The 17,837-nt window shown below is 37.3% G+C and overlaps 1 protein-coding gene across 1 annotated transcript in view; it reads left to right on the forward strand.

Annotated features, from left to right (window-relative positions):
- LOC121865361 overlaps positions 1 to 17,837 on the forward strand; it is a 202,374-nt gene that overhangs the window by 139,771 nt on the left and 44,766 nt on the right. The window contains exon 16 of the mRNA XM_042364698.1: positions 15,125 to 15,244. Within this exon, the coding sequence (XP_042220632.1) occupies positions 15,125 to 15,244 (120 nt within the window). The remainder of the gene's footprint in view (positions 1 to 15,124; positions 15,245 to 17,837) is intronic.

The following is a 17,837-nucleotide window of genomic DNA, read 5'->3' on the forward strand; positions in this document are numbered from 1 at the left end:
CACTTTATACAATAAACAATAATGGTCCCTCACTTGATACAGTAAACAATAATGACCCCTCACTTGATACAGTAAACAATAATGGCCCCTCACTTGATACAGTAAACAATAATGACCCCTCACTTGATACAGTAAACAATAATGGTCCCTCACTTGATAGAGTAAACAATAACGGTCCCTCACTTGATACAGTAAACAATAATGGTTCCTCATCCGATACAGTAAACAATAATGGTCCCTCACTTGATACAGTAAACAATAATGGTCCCTCACTTAATACAGTAAATAAAAATGGTCCTTCACTTGATACAGTAAACAATAATGGTCCCTCACTTAATACAGTACTCAATAATAGTCCCTCACTTGATACAGTAAACAATAATGGCCCCTCACTTGATACAGTAAACAATAATGGTCCTTCACTTGATACAGTAAACAATAGTGGTCCCTCACTTGATACAGTTAGCAATAATGGTCCCTCACTTGATACAGTAAACAATAATGGTCCCTCACTTGATACAGTAACCAATAATCGTCCCTCACTTGATACAGTAACCAATAATGGCCCCTCACTTGATACAGTAAACAATAATGGTCCTTCACTTGATACAGTAAACAATAGTGGTCCCTCACTTGATACAGTACTCATTAATAGTCCCTCACTCGATACAGTAACCAATAATGGTCCCTCACTTGATACAGTAAACATTAACGGCCCCTCAATTGATATAGTAAACAATAATGGTCCCTCACTTGATACAGTAAACAATAATGACCCCTCACTTGATACAGTAAACAATAATGGTCCCTCACTTGATAGAGTAAACAATAACGGTCCCTCACTTGATACAGTAAACAATAATGGTTCCTCATCCGATACAGTAAACAATAATGGTCCCTCACTTGATACAGTAAACAATAATGGTCCCTCACCCGATACAGTAAACAATAATGGCCCCTCACTTAATACAGTAAATAAAAATGGTCCTTCACTTGATACATTAAACAATAATGGTCCCTCACTTAATACAGTACTCAATAATAGTCCCTCACTTGATACAGTAAACAATAATGGCCCCTCACTTGATACAGTAAACAATAATGGTCCTTAACTTGATACAGTGAACAATAGTGGTCCCTCACTTTATACAGTAAACAATAATGGTCCCTCACTAAATACAGTAAAAAATAATGGTCCCTCACTTGATACAGTAAACAATTATGGTCCCTCACTTAATATAGTACACAATAATGGTTGCTCACCTAATACAGTAAACAATAATGGTCCCTCACCTGATACAGTAAACAATAATGGCCCCTCACTTGATATAGTAAACAATAATGGTTCCTCACCTGATACAGTAAACAATAATGGCCCCTCACTTGATACAGAAAACAATAATGATCCCTCACATGATACAGTAAACAATAATGGTCCCTCACTTGATACAGTAAACAATAATGGTCCCTCACTTAATACAGTACAAAATAATGGTCCCTCACTTGATACAGTAAACAATAATGGTCCCTCACTTAATACAGTAAAAAATAATGGTCCCTCACTTGATACAGTAAACAATAATGGTTCCTCACTTTATACAGTAAACAATAACGATCCCTCACTTGATACAGTAAACAATAATGGTCCCTCACTTGATACAGTAAGCAATAATGTCCCCTCACTTGATGCAGCAAACAATAATGATCCCTCACTTGATACAGTAAACAATAATGGTCCCTCACTTGATACAGTAAACAATAATGGTCCCTCACTTAATATGGTAAAAAATAATGGTCCCTCACTTGATACAGTAAACAATAATGGTCCCTCACTTGATATAATAAACAATAATGGACTCTTGACACAGTAAAAAATAATGGTCCCTCACTTGATACAGTAAACAATAATAGTCCCTCACTTGATAGAGAAAACAATAACGGTCCCCCACCTGATACAGTAAACAATAATGGCCCCTCACTTGACACAGTAAACAATAATGGTTCCTCATCCGATACAGTAAACAATAATGGTCCCTCCCTTGATACAGTAAACAATAATGGTCCCTCTCTTGATACAATAAACAATAATGGTCGCTCACCCGATACAGTAAACAATAATGGCCCCTCACTTGATACAATAAACAATAATGGTCCTTCACTTGATACAGTAAACAATAATGGTCCTTCACTTGATACAGTAAACAATAATGGCCCCTCACTTGATGCAATAAACAATAATGGTCCTTCACTTGATTCAGTAAACAATAATGGTTCTTTACTTGATACGGTGAACAATAATGGTCCTTCACTTGATACAGTAAACAATAATGGTTCTTCACTTGATACGGTAAACAATAATGGCCCCTCACTTGATACACTAAACAATAATGGTCCTTCACTATACAGTAAACAATAATGGTCCTTCACCTGATACAACAAACAATGATGTTCCTTCAATTGATACAGTAAACAATAATGGCCCCTCACTTGATACAGTAAACAATAATGGCTTTCACTTGATACAGTAAACAATAATGGTCCCTCACCTCATACAGTAAACAATAATGGCCCCTCACTTGATAAAGTAAACAATAACGATTCCTCACTTGATACAGTAAACAATAATGATCCCTCACCTGATACAGTAATCAATAATGATCCTTCACTTGATACAGTAAACAATAATGGCCCCTCACTTGATACAGCAAACAATAATGATTCCTCACATGATACAGTAAACAATAATGGCCCCTCACTTGATAAGGTAAACAATAATGGTTCCTCACTTAATACAGGAAGCATTAATGCTCCTTGACTTGATACAGTAAACATTAATGTTTCTTCACTTGATACGGTAAACAATAATGTCCCCTCACTTGATACAGTAAACAATAGTGGTCCTTCACTTTATACAATATACAATAACGGTCCCTCACCTGATACAGTAAACAATAATGGTTCCCCACTTAATACAGTAAACAATAACGGTCCCTCACCTGATACAGTAAACATTAATGGTCCCTCACTTGATACAGTAAACATTAACGGTCCCTCACCTGATAAAGTAAACAATAATGGCCCCTCACTTGATACAGTAAACAATAATGGTCCCTCACTTGATACAGTAAACAATAATGGTCCCTCACTTAATATAGTACTCAATAATGGTCCTTCACTTGATACAGTAAACAATAATGGTCCTTCACTTGATACAGTAAACAATAATGGCCCCTCACTTGATACAATAAACAATAACGGTCCCTCACCTGATACAGTAAACAATAATGGTCCCTCACTTGATATGGTAAACAATAATGGTTCCTCACTTAATACAGTAAGCAATAATGCTCCTTTACTTGATACAGTAATCAATAATGTTTCTTCACTTGATACGGTAAAATATAATGGTCCCTCACTTGATACAGTAAACAATAATGGTCCTTCACTTTATACAGTAAACAATAATGGCCCCTCACTTGATACAATAAACAATAATGGCCCTCTCACTTGATACAGTAGACAATAATGGTTCTTCACTTAAACAGTAAACAATAATGGTCCCTCACTTGATAGAGTAAATAATAATGGCCCTTCACTTGATACAGTAAACAATAATGGTCCTTCACTTGATACAGTAAACAATAATGGCCCCTCACTTGATACAATAAACAATAACGGTCCCTCACCTGATACAGTAAACAATAATGGTCCCTCACTTGATATGGTAAACAATAATGGTTCCTCACTTAATACAGTAAGCAATAATGCTCCTTTACTTGATACAGTAATCAATAATGTTTCTTCACTTGATACGGTAAAATATAATGGTCCCTCACTTGATACAGTAAACAATAATGGTCCTTCACTTTATACAGTAAACAATAATGGCCCCTCACTTGATACAATAAACAATAATGGCCCTCTCACTTGATACAGTAGACAATAATGGTTCTTCACTTAAACAGTAAACAATAATGGCCCTCCACTTGATACAGTAAACAATAATGGTCCTTCACTTGATACAGTAAACAATAATGATCCTTCACGTGATACAATAAACAATAATGGCCCCCACTTGATACAATAAACAATACTGGTCCCTCACTGGATCCATAAACAATAATGGTCCCTCACTTGATACAGGAAACAATAATGGTCCTTCACTTGATAGAGTAAACAATAATGGTTCCACACTTGATATAGTAAACTATAATGGTCAATCACTTGATAGAGTAAACAATAATGGTCCCTCACTTTATATAATAAACAATAATGGCCCCTTGATACAGTAAAAAATAATGGTCCCTCACTTGATACAGTAAACAATAATAGTCCCTCATTTGATAGAGTAAACAATAACGGTTCTTCACTTGAACGGTAAACAATAATGGTCCTTCACTTGATACAGTAAAAAATAATGGTCCTTCACTTGATACAGTAAACAATAATGGTCCTTCACTTGATACAATAAACAATAATGGCCCCTCACTTGATACAATAAACAATAATGGTCCCTCACTTGATACAGTAAACAATAATGGTCCCTCACTTGATACAGTAAACAATAATGGTCCTTCACTTGATACAGTAAACAATAATGGTCCCTCACTTGATATAGTAAACAATAATGGTCCCTCACTTGATATAGTAAACAATAATGGTCCTTCACTTCATACAATATACAATAATGGCCCCTCACCTGATACAGCAAACAATAATGGTCCCTCACTTGATAGAGTAAACAATAATGGTCCCTCACCTGATACAGTAAACAATAATGGTCCATCACTTGATACAGTAAACAATAATCGCCCCTCACTTGATCCGGTAAACAATAATGGTCCCTCAGTTGATACAGTAAACAATAAAGGTCCTTCACTTGATACAGTAAACAATAATGGTCCTTCACCTGATACAGTAAACAATAATGGTCCTTCACTTGATACAGTAAACAATAATGGTCTATCACTTGATACAGTAAACAATAATGGTTCCTCACTTGATACAATAATCTTTAATGGTCCTTCACTTGATACAGTAAACAATAATGGTCCCTCACTGGGTACAGTAAAAAATAATGGTCCCTCACTTATTACAGTAAAAAATAATGGTCCCTCACTTGATATAGTAAACAATAATGGTCCCTTGATACAGTAAAAAATAATCGTCCCTCACTTGATACAGTAAACAATAATCGTCCCTCACTTGATGCAGTAAACAATAAAGGTCCCTCACTTGATATAATAAACGATAATGGTCCCTCACTTGATATAGTAAACAATAATGGTCCCTTGATACAGTAAAAAATAATCTTCCCTTACTTGATACAGTAAACAATAATAGTCCCTCACTTGATAGAGTAAACAATAACGGTCCCTCACCTGATACAGTAAACAATAATGGGCCCTCACTTGACACAATAAACAATAATGGTTCCTCATCCGATACAGTAAACAATAATGGTCCCTCACTTGATTCAGTAAACAATAACGGTCCCTCACATGATAGTAAACAATAATTGTCCCTCACTTGATACAATAAACACTAATGGTCGCTCACCCGATACAGTAAACAATATTCATACCCTCACTTGATGCAATGAACAATAATAGTTCCTCACCCGATACAGTAAACAATAATGGTCCCTCACTTAATACAGTACACAATAATAGCCCCTCACTTGATACAGTAATCAATAATGGTCCTTCACTTGATACAGTAAACAATAGTGGTCCCTCACTTGATACAGTAAAGAATAATGGTCCCTCACTTGATACAGTAAACAATAATGGTCCCTCACTTGATACAGTAAACAATAACGGTCCCTCACTTGATACAGTAAACAATAATGGCCCCACAATTGATACAGTAAACAATAATGGTCCCTCATTTAATATAGTACACAATAATGGTCTTTCACTTGATACAGTAAACAAATGGTTCTTCACTTAATACATTAAACAATAATGGCCCCTCACTTGATACAGTAAACAATAATGGTCCTTCACATGATACAGTAAACAATAATGGTTCTTCATTTGATACAGTAAACAATAATGGTCCTTCACTTGATACAGTAAACAATAATGGTCCCTCACTTAATATAGTACACAATAATGGTCTTTCACTTGATACATTAAACAATAATGGTCCCTCACTTGATACAGTAAACAATATTGACCCTTCATTTGATACAGTAAACAATAATGGCCCTTCACTTGATACAGTAAACAATAATGGTCCCTCACTTGATAGTGTAAACAATACCATGGGCCTTTACTTGATATAGTAAACAATAACGGTCCCTCACCTGATAGAGTAAACAATAATGGTTCCTCACTAAATTCAGTAAACAATAACGGTCCCTCACCTGATACAGTAAACAATAATGGTCCCTCACTTGATACAGTAAACAATAACGGTCCCTCACTTGATACAGTAAGCAATAATGGTCCTTCACTTGATACAGTAAACAATAGTGTTCCCTCACTTGATAATGTAAACAATAATGGTCCCTCACCTGATACAGTAAGCAATAATGGTCCCTCACCTGATACAGTAAACAATAATGGTCCTTCACTTCATACAGTAAACAATAATGGTCCCTCACTTGATACAGTAAACAATAATCGCCCCTTACTTGATACAGTAAACAATAATGGTCCTTCACTTGATACAGTAAACAATAATGGTTCTTCACTTGCTACAGTAAACAATAATGTTTCTTCACTTAATACAGTAAACAATAATGGTCCTTCACTTCATACAATAAATAATGTTCCTTCACTTGATACAGTAAACAATAATGGTCCCTCACTTAATATAGTACACAATAATGGTCCTTCACTTGATACAGTAAACAATAATGGTCCTTCACTTGATACAGTAAACAATAATGGCCCCTCACTTGATACAATAAACAATAACGGTCCCTCACCTGATACAGTAAACAATAATGGTCCCGCACTTGATATGGTAAACAATAATGGTTCCTCACTTAATACAGTAAGCAATAATGCTCCTTTACTTGATACAGTAATCAATAATGTTTCTTCACTTGATACGGTAAAATATAATGGTCCCTCACTTGATACAGTAAACAATAATGGTTCTTCACTTGCTACAGTAAACAATAATGGTCCTTCACTTGATACAGTAAACAATAATGGTCCTTCACTTCATACAACAAATAATGGCCCCTCACTTGATACAATAAACAATAATGGCCCTCTCACTTGATACAGTAGACAATAATGGTTCTTCACTTAAACAGTAAACAATAATGGCCCTCCACTTGATACAGTAAACAATAATGGTCCTTCACTTGATACAGTAAACAATAATGATCCTTCACGTGATACAATAAACAATAATGGCCCCCACTTGATACAATAAACAATACTGGTCCCTCACTGGATCCATAAACAATAATGGTCCCTCACTTGATACAGGAAACAATAATGGTCCTTCACTTGATAGAGTAAACAATAATGGTTCCACACTTGATATAGTAAACTATAATGGTCAATCACTTGATATAGTAAACAATAATGGTCCCTCACTTTATATAATAAACAATAATGGCCCCTTGATACAGTAAAAAATAATGGTCCCTCACTTGATACAGTAAACAATAATAGTCCCTCATTTGATAGAGTAAACAATAACGGTTCTTCACTTGAACGGTAAACAATAATGGTCCTTCACTTGATACAGTAAAAAATAATGGTCCTTCACTTGATACAGTAAACAATAATGGTCCTTCACTTGATACAATAAACAATAATGGCCCCTCACTTGATACAATAAACAATAATGGTCCCTCACTTGATACAGTAAACAATAATGGTCCCTCACTTGATACAGTAAACAATAATGGTCCTTCACTTGATACAGTAAACAATAATGGTCCCTCACTTGATATAGTAAACAATAATGGTCCCTCACTTGATATAGTAAACAATAATGGTCCCTCTCTTGATATAATAAACAATAATGGTCCTTCACTTAATACAGTAAACAATAATGGTCCTTCACTTCATACAATATACAAAAATGGCCCCTCACCTGATACAGCAAACAATAATGGTCCCTCACTTGATACAGTAAACAATAATCGCCCCTCACTTGATCCGGTAAACAATAATGGTCCCTCAGTTGATACAGTAAACAATAAAGGTCCTTCACTTGATACAGTAAACAATAATGGTCCTTCACCTGATACAGTAAACAATAATGGTCCTTCACTTGATACAGTAAACAATAATGGTCTATCACTTGATACAGTAAACAATAATGGTTCCTCACTTGATACAATAATCATTAATGGTCCTTCACTTGATACAGTAAACAATAATGGTCCCTCACTGGGTACAGTACAAAATAATGGTCCCTCACTTATTACAGTAAAAAATAATGGTCCCTCACTTGATATAGTAAACAATAATGGTCCCTTGATACAGTAAAAAATAATCGTCCCTCACTTGATACAGTAAACAATAATCGTCCCTCACTTGATGCAGTAAACAATAAAGGTCCCTCACTTGATATAATAAACGATAATGGTCCCTCACTTGATATAGTAAACAATAATGGTCCCTTGATACAGTAAAAAATAATCTTCCCTTACTTGATACAGTAAACAATAATAGTCCCTCACTTGATAGAGTAAACAATAACGGTCCCTCACCTGATACAGTAAACAATAATGGGCCCTCACTTGACACAATAAACAATAATGGTTCCTCATCCGATACAGTAAACAATAATGGTCCCTCACTTGATTCAGTAAACAATAACGGTCCCTCACATGATAGTAAACAATAATTGTCCCTCACTTGATACAATAAACACTAATGGTCGCTCACCCGATACAGTAAACAATATTCATACCCTCACTTGATGCAATGAACAATAATAGTTCCTCACCCGATACAGTAAACAATAATGGTCCCTCACTTAATACAGTACACAATAATAGCCCCTCACTTGATACAGTAATCAATAATGGTCCTTCACTTGATACAGTAAACAATAGTGGTCCCTCACTTGATACAGTAAAGAATAATGGTCCCTCACTTGATACAGTAAACAATAATGGTCCCTCACTTGATACAGTAAACAATAATGGTCCCTCACTTGATACAGTAAACAATAATGGCCCCACAATTGATACAGTAAACAATAATGGTCCCTCATTTAATATAGTACACAATAATGGTCTTTCACTTGATACAGTAAACAAATGGTTCTTCACTTAATACATTAAACAATAATGGCCCCTCACTTGATACAGTAAACAATAATGGTCCTTCACCTGATACAGTAAACAATAATGGTTCTTCATTTGATACAGTAAACAATAATGGTCCTTCACTTGATACAGTAAACAATAATGGTCCCTCACTTAATATAGTACACAATAATGGTCTTTCACTTGATACATTAAACAAAAATGGTCCCTCACTTGATACAGTAAACAATATTGACCCTTCATTTGATACAGTAAACAATAATGGCCCTTCACTTGATACATTAAACAATAATGGTCCCTCACTTGATACAGTAAACAATACAATGGCCCTTCACTTGATATAGTAAACAATAACGGTCCCTCACCTGATAGAGTAAACAATAATGGTTCCTCACTAAATTCAGTAAACAATAACGGTCCCTCACCTGATACAGTAAACAATAATGGTCCCTCACTTGATACAGTAAACAATAACGGTCCCTCACCTGATACAGTAAACAATAATGGTCCCTCACTTGATACAGTAAGCAATAATGGTCCTTCACTTGATACAGTAAACAATAGTGTTCCCTCACTTGATACAGTAAAGAAAAATTGTCCCTCACTTGATATAGTAAACAATAAAGGTTCCCCGCTTAATACAGTAAACAATAACGGTCCCTCACCTGATGCAGCAAACAATAATGGTCCCTCACTTGATACAGTAAACAATAAAGGTCCCTCACCTGATACAATAAACAATAATGGTCCCTCACTTGATACAGTAAACAATAATGGTCCCTCACTTGATACCATAAACAATAATGGTTCCTCACTTAATACAGAAAGTAATAATGCTCCTTTACTTGATACAGGAAACAATAATGGTCCTTCACTTGATACAGTAAACAATAATGGTCCTTCACTTGATACAACAATCAATAATGTTCTTTCACTTGATACAGTAAACAATTATGGCCCCTCACTTGATGCAATAAACAATAATGGTCCCTCACTTGATACAGTAAACAATAATTGTCCCTCACTTAATATAGTACACAATAATGGTCTTTCACTTGATACAGTAAACAATAATGGTTCGTCACTTGATACAGTAAACAATAATGGCCCCTTACTTGAAACAGTAAACAATAATGGTCCTTCACTTGATACAGTCAACAATAATGGTTCTTCACTTGCTACAGTAAACAATAATGGTCCTTCACTTGATACAGTAAACAATAATGGTCCTTCACTTGATACAACAAACAATAATGTTCCTTCACTTGATACAGTAAACAATAATGGCCCCTCACTTGATACAATAAACAATAATTTTCCCTCACTTGATACAGTAAACAATATGGACCCTTCACTTGATACAGGAAACAATAATGGTCTCTCACTTGATACAGTAAACAATAGTGGTCCCTCACTTGATACAGTAAAGAATAATGGTCCCTCACCTGATGCAGTAAACAATAATGGTCCCTCACTTGATACAGTAAACAATAAAGGCCCCTCACCTGATACAGTAAACAATAATGGCCCCTCACTTGATACAGTAAACAATAATGGTCCCTCACTTAATATAGTACACAATAATGGTCTTTCACTTGATACAGTAAACAATAATGGTTCTTCACTTGATACAGTAAACAATAATGGCCCCTCACTTGATACAGTAAACAATAATGATCCTTCACTTGATACAGTAAACAATAATGGTCCTTCACTTGATACAACAAACAACATTGTTCCTTCACTTATTACAGTAAACAATAATGGCCCCTCACTTGATACAATAAACAATAATGGTCCCTCACTTGATACAGTAAACAATATTGACCCTTCACTTGATACAGTAAACAATAATGGTCCCTCACTTTATACAGTCAACAATAATGGCCCCTCACTTGATACAGTAAACAATAATGGTCCCTCACCTGATACAGTAAACAATAATGGCCCCTCACTTGATACAGTAAACAATATTGATCCCTCACTTGATACAGTAAACAATAATGGTCCATCACCTGATACAGTAAACAATAATGGTCCTTCACTTGATACAGTAAACAATAATGGTCCCTCACTTGATACAGTAAATAATACAGTGGCCCTTCACTTGATATAGTAAACAATAACGGTCCCTCACCTGATATAGTAAACAATAATGGTTCCTCACTAAATACAGAAAACAATAACGGTCCCTCACTTGATACAGTAAACAATAACGGTCCCTCACCTGATACAGTAAAAAATAATGGTCCCCTCTTGATACCGTAAACAATAATGGTTCTTCACTTAATACAGAAAGTAATATTGCTCCTTTACTTGATACAGGAATCAATAATGTTCTTTCACTTGATACAGTAACAATAATGGCCCCTCACTTGATGCAATAAACAATAATGGTCCTTCACTTGATACAGTAAATAATAATGGTTCTTCACTTGCTACAGTAAACAATAATGGTCCTTCACTTGATACAGTAAACAATAATGGTCCTTCACTTCATACAACAAATAATATTCCTTCACTTGATACAGTAAACAATAATGGCCCCTAACTTGATACAATAAACAATAATGGTCCCTCACTTGATACAGTAAACAATATTGACCCTTCACTTGATACAGTAAACATTAATGGCCCCTCACTTGATACAGTAAAAAATAATAGCCCCTCACTTGATAATGTAAACAATAATGGTCCCTCACCTGATACACTAAACAATAATGGTCCCTCACCTGATACAGTAAACAATAATGGTCCTTCACTTCATACAGTAAACAATAATGGTCCCTCACTTGATACAGTAAACAATAATCGCCCCTTACTTGATACAGTAAACAATAATGGTCCTTCACTTGATACAGTAAACAATAATGGTTCTTCACTTGCTACAGTAAACAATAATGTTTCTTCACTTAATACAGTAAACAATAATGGTCCTTCACTTCATACAACAAATAATGTTCCTTCACTTGATACAGTAAACAATAATGGCCCCTCACTTGATACAATAAACAATAATGGTCCCTCACTTGATACAGTAAACAATATTGACCCTTCACTTGATACAGTAAACAATAATGGTCCCTCACCTGATACAGTAAACAATAATGGTCCTTCACTTCATACAGTAAACAATAATGGTTCTTCACTTGATCCAGTAAACAATAATGGCCCCTTACTTGATACAGTAAACAATAATGGTCCTTCACTTGATACAGTAAACAATAATGGTCCTTCACTTGCTACAGTAAACAATAATGGTCCTTTACTTGATACAGTAAACAATAATGGTCCTTCACTTCATACAACAAATAATGTTCCTTCACTTGATACAGTAAACAATAATGGCCCCTCACTTGATACAATAAACAATAATGGTCCCTCACTTGATACGGTAAACAATATTGACCCTTCACTTGATACAGTAAACAATAATGGCCCCTCACTTGATACAGTAAACAATAATGGCCCCTCACTTGATACAGTAAACAATAATGGTCCCTCACCTGTTACATTAAACAATAATGGTGCCCTCACCTGATATAGTAAACAATAATGGTCCTTCACTTCATACAGTAAACAATAATGGTCCCTCACTTGATACAGTAAACAATAATCGCCCCTCACTTGATACAATAAACAATAATGATTCTTCACTTGATACGGTAAACAATAATGGTCCCTCACTTGATACAGTAAACAATAATGGTCCTTCACTTGATACAGTAAACAATAATGGTCCTTCACTTGATACAGTAAACAATAATTTTCCTTCACTTGATACAGTAAACAATAATGGCCCCTCACTTGATACAATAAACAATAATGGTCCCTCACTTGATACAGTAAACAATAATGGTCCCTCACTTGATACAATAATCATTAATGGTCCTTCACTTGATACAGTAAACAATAATGGTCCCTCACTTATTACAGTAAAAAAATGGTCCCTCACTTGATATAGTCTACAATAATGGCCCCTTGATACAGTAAAAAATAATTGTCCCTCACTTGATACATTAAAAACAATAATGGTCCCTCACTTGATATAGTAAACAATAATGGCCCCTTGAGTAAAAAATAATGATCCCTCACTTGATACAGTAAAGAATAATGGTCCCTCACTTAATACAGTAAAAATTAATGGTCCCTCACTTGATACAGTAAACAATAATGGTCCCTCACTTGATACAGTAAACAATAATGGTCCCTCACTTGATATAGTAAACAATAATGGCCCCCTGATACAGCAAAAAACAATGGTCCCTCACTTGATACAGTAAAAAATAATGGTCCCTCACTTGATACAGTAAACAATAATGGTCTCTCACCTGATATAGTAAACAATAATGGCCACTTGATACAGTAAAAAATAATGGTCCCTCACTTGATACAGTAAACAATAATGGTCCCTCACTTGATATAGTAAATAATAATGGCCCCTTGATACTGTAAAATATAATGGTCGCTCATTTGATACAGTAAACAATAATGGTCCTTCACTTGATACAGTAAACAATAATGGTCCCTCACTTGATACAGTAAACAATATTGGTCCCTCACTTGATACAGTAAACAATAATGGTCCCTGACTTACTACAGTAAAAAATAATGGTTCCTCACTTACTACAGTAAAAAATAGTGGTCCCTCACTTGATACAGTAAACAATATTGGTTCCACACCTGATACGGAAAACATAAATAGCCCACACCTGTTGTAGTAAACTGATCAACAATTGCCCCCACACCTGTTGTAGTAAACTGATCAACAAGTCCCCCACACCTGTTGTTGTAAACTGATCAACAATTGCCCCACACCTGTTGTAGTAAATTGATCAACAAATGCTCCTCACCTGTTGTATTAAACTGATCAACAATTGCCCCACACCTGTTGTAGTAAATTGATCAACAAATGCTCCTCACCTGTTGTAGTAAACTGATCAACAAGTGCCCCACACCTGTTGTAGTAAACTGATCAACAATTGCCCCACACCTGTTGTAGTAAATTGATCAACAAATGCTCCTCACTTGTTGTAGTAAATTGATCAACAATTGCCCCATACCTGTTGTAGTAAATTTATCAACAAATGCCCCACACCTGTTGTAGTAAACTGATCAACAAGTGCCCCACACCTGTTGTAGTAAACTAAACACAGAGGGCCTGTCACCTGATATAAATATTATAAAGGACTATCTTCTGCTGTAATATGCTAAATTTTAAAGTTTCCTCAGTTACTGAAACAAGTCCCTCAGTTGTTCGAGGAAACATTAATGGTCCTTCTGCTCTAGTCGAGTGAATACTAATTATCCCTCACTTGGTGCAATACACTAAATATTAAAGGCCACTCAGATGATGCTGTAACAATTAAGGTCCTCCTTATGCTTCTGTTAACACTAAAGGCCCCTTCACCTCTTTTACTAAACCAAACATTGAAAGTCCTTCATCATTTGTAGTTAACAGTACGCACAAAACACCCCTTGCCTCCTATACTTAAATATTACTTCTTTTTTTTCACATATTGTATTAAACTAAACCTTGTTGTTTTAAAGTAAGCAACAAAATTTACCTGGTACTGTGAAAGTTGGTCCCATTGGCCTGACAGCCAGTTTAGGGCAGTATGGATACACTATACTGAATACCAAGTCTTTGGTACAAAAGGAGACAGTGTGGCTGCCTTCACCTCTTCAACTGTCTTGTTAGGTAACTTTTCATGCGTGGGTTGACTTGGGATACCCCGGTAGCTTACTAGTGATACTTAGGGCAGCGGTCGAGCGTAGTATCCACTTGGCCGCCGCACCCTATCTATTACAGTAGAATAGTAATATTGGTTAACTTTGTGGTGTCCTAAATCAATTCCCTTGCTGCTCCAGGGCACGGACAGGCTGGCAGAGTACGTAATCGGAGGACTGAAGATGAACCGCATGGTGACGGACGAACCTTATAGCGGCCTCGAGACCCTCATCCAGATGAAGCACCTCTACACCACCCAGGTATGCCTCTACGCCACTGCATAATCTCTCAGATACACCATTAACTACTGCCTCACTCAGGTACACCACAAACTACTGCCTCACTCAGGTACACCACTAACTACTGTCTCACTCAGGTACACCACTAACTACTGTATCTCTCAGGTACACCACTAACTACTGTCTCACTCAGGTACACCACTAACTACTGTATCTCTCAGGTACACCACTAACTACTGTCACACTCAGGTACAACACTAACTACTGTCTCACTCAGGTACACCATTAACTACAGCCTCACTCAGGTACACCACTAACTGTTGCCTCACTCAGGTACACCACTAACTACTGCCTCACTGAGGTATAAAACAAACTGCTACCTTACTCGGTACACCACTATCTACTGCCTCACTCAGGTGCACCATCTAACTGCGACCTTACTCAGGTACACCACTAATTGCTACCTTACTTAGGTACACCACTAACTACTGCTTCACTCAGGTACACCACTAATTGCTACCTCACTCAGGTACACCACTAACTACTGCCTCACTCAGGTACACCACTAACTACTACCATACTCAGGTACACCACTAACTGCTACCTTACGCAGGTACACCACTAACTGCTACCTTACTCAGATACACCACTAACTGCTACCTTACTCAGGTACACCACTAACTACTACCTTACTCAAGTACACCACTAACTGCTGTCTTACTCAGGTACACCACTTACTGCTACCTTACTCAGGTACGGCACTAACTGCTACCTTACTCAGGTACACCACTAAATACTGTCTCACGCAGGTACACCACTAACTACTGTCTCACTCAGGTACACCACTATCTGCTGCCGTACTCAGGAACGCCACTAACTACTGCCTCACTCAGGTACACCACTAAGTGATACATTATTCAGGTACAGCACTAACTGCTACCTTACTCAGGTACACCACTAACTACTACCTTAATCAGTTACACCACTAACTACTACCTTACTCAAGTACACCACTAACTACTACCTTACTCAGGTACACCACTAAATACTGTCTTACTCAGGTACACCACGAACTACTACCTTACTCAGGTACACCACTAACTGCTTCCTTCCTCAGGTACACCACTAACTACTGTCTGACTCAGGTACACCACTAACTACTGCCTCACTCAGGTACACCACTAACTACTGCCTCACTCAGGTACACCACTAAATACTGTCTCACGCAGGTACACCACTAACTACTGCCTCACTCAGGTACACCACTATCTGCTGCCGTACTCAGGAACGCCACTAACTACTGCCTCACTCAGGTACACCACTAACTACTGCCTCACTCAGGTACACCACTATCTGCTCCTTCACTCAGGTACACCACTAACTACTGCCTCACTTGGGTACACACTAATTACTGCCTCACTCAGGTACACCACTAACTACAGCCTCACTCAGGTACACCACTAACTACTGCCTCACTCAGGTACACCACTAACTACTACCTTACTCAGGTACACCACTAACTGCTACCTTACTCAGGTACACCACTAACTACTGCTACCTCTCACTCTAGGTACCTCACTCAGGTACACCACTAACTGCTACCTAACTCAGGTACACCACTAACTACGACCTTACTCAAGTACACCACTAACTGCTACCTTATTCAGGTACACCACTAACTACTGCTTCACTCAGGTACACCACTAACTGCTACCTAACTCAGGTACACCACTAACTACGACCTTACTCAAGTACACCACTAACTGCTACCTTATTCAGGTACACCACTAACTACTACCTTACTCAAGTACACCACTAACTGCTACCTTACTCAGGTACACCACTAACTACTGCCTCACTCAGGTACACCACTAACTGCTACCTTACTCAGGTACACCACTAACTGCTGTCTAACTACCCAAGCACACCACTAACTACTGCCTCACTCAGCTACACCACTAACTACTACCTTACTCAAGTACACCACTAACTGCTGTCTTACCCAAGCACACCACTAACTACTGCCTCACTCAGGTACACCACTAACTGCTACCTTACTCAGGTACACCACTAACTGCTACCTTACTCAGGTACACCACTAACTACTGCCTCACTCATGTACACCACTAACTATTGCCTCACTCAGGTACACCACTAACTACTGCCTCATTCAGGTCCACCACTAACTGCTGTCTTACCCAAGCACACCACTAACTATTGCCTCACTCAGGTACACCACTAACTACTGCCTCACTCAGCTACACCACTAACTATTGCCTCACTCAGGTACACCACTAACTACTGCCTCACTCAGCTACACCACTAACTACTACCTTACTCAGGTACACCACTAACTGCTACCTTACTCAGGTACGGCACTAACTGCTACCTTACTCAGCTACACCACCAACTACTACCTTACTCAAGTACACCACAAACTGCTGTCTTACTCAGGTACACCACTTACTGCTACCTTACTCAGGTACGGCACTAACTGCTACCTTACTCAGCTACACCACCAACTACTACCTTACTCAAGTACACCACAAACTGCTACCTTACTCAGGTACACCACTAACTTCTACCTTACTCAGGTACACCACTAACTGCTACC

Source organism: Homarus americanus, unplaced genomic scaffold (assembly GCF_018991925.1).
Source record: "Homarus americanus isolate GMGI-L3 unplaced genomic scaffold, GMGI_Hamer_2.0 scaffold15667, whole genome shotgun sequence".
NCBI lineage: Eukaryota > Metazoa > Arthropoda > Malacostraca > Decapoda > Nephropidae > Homarus > Homarus americanus.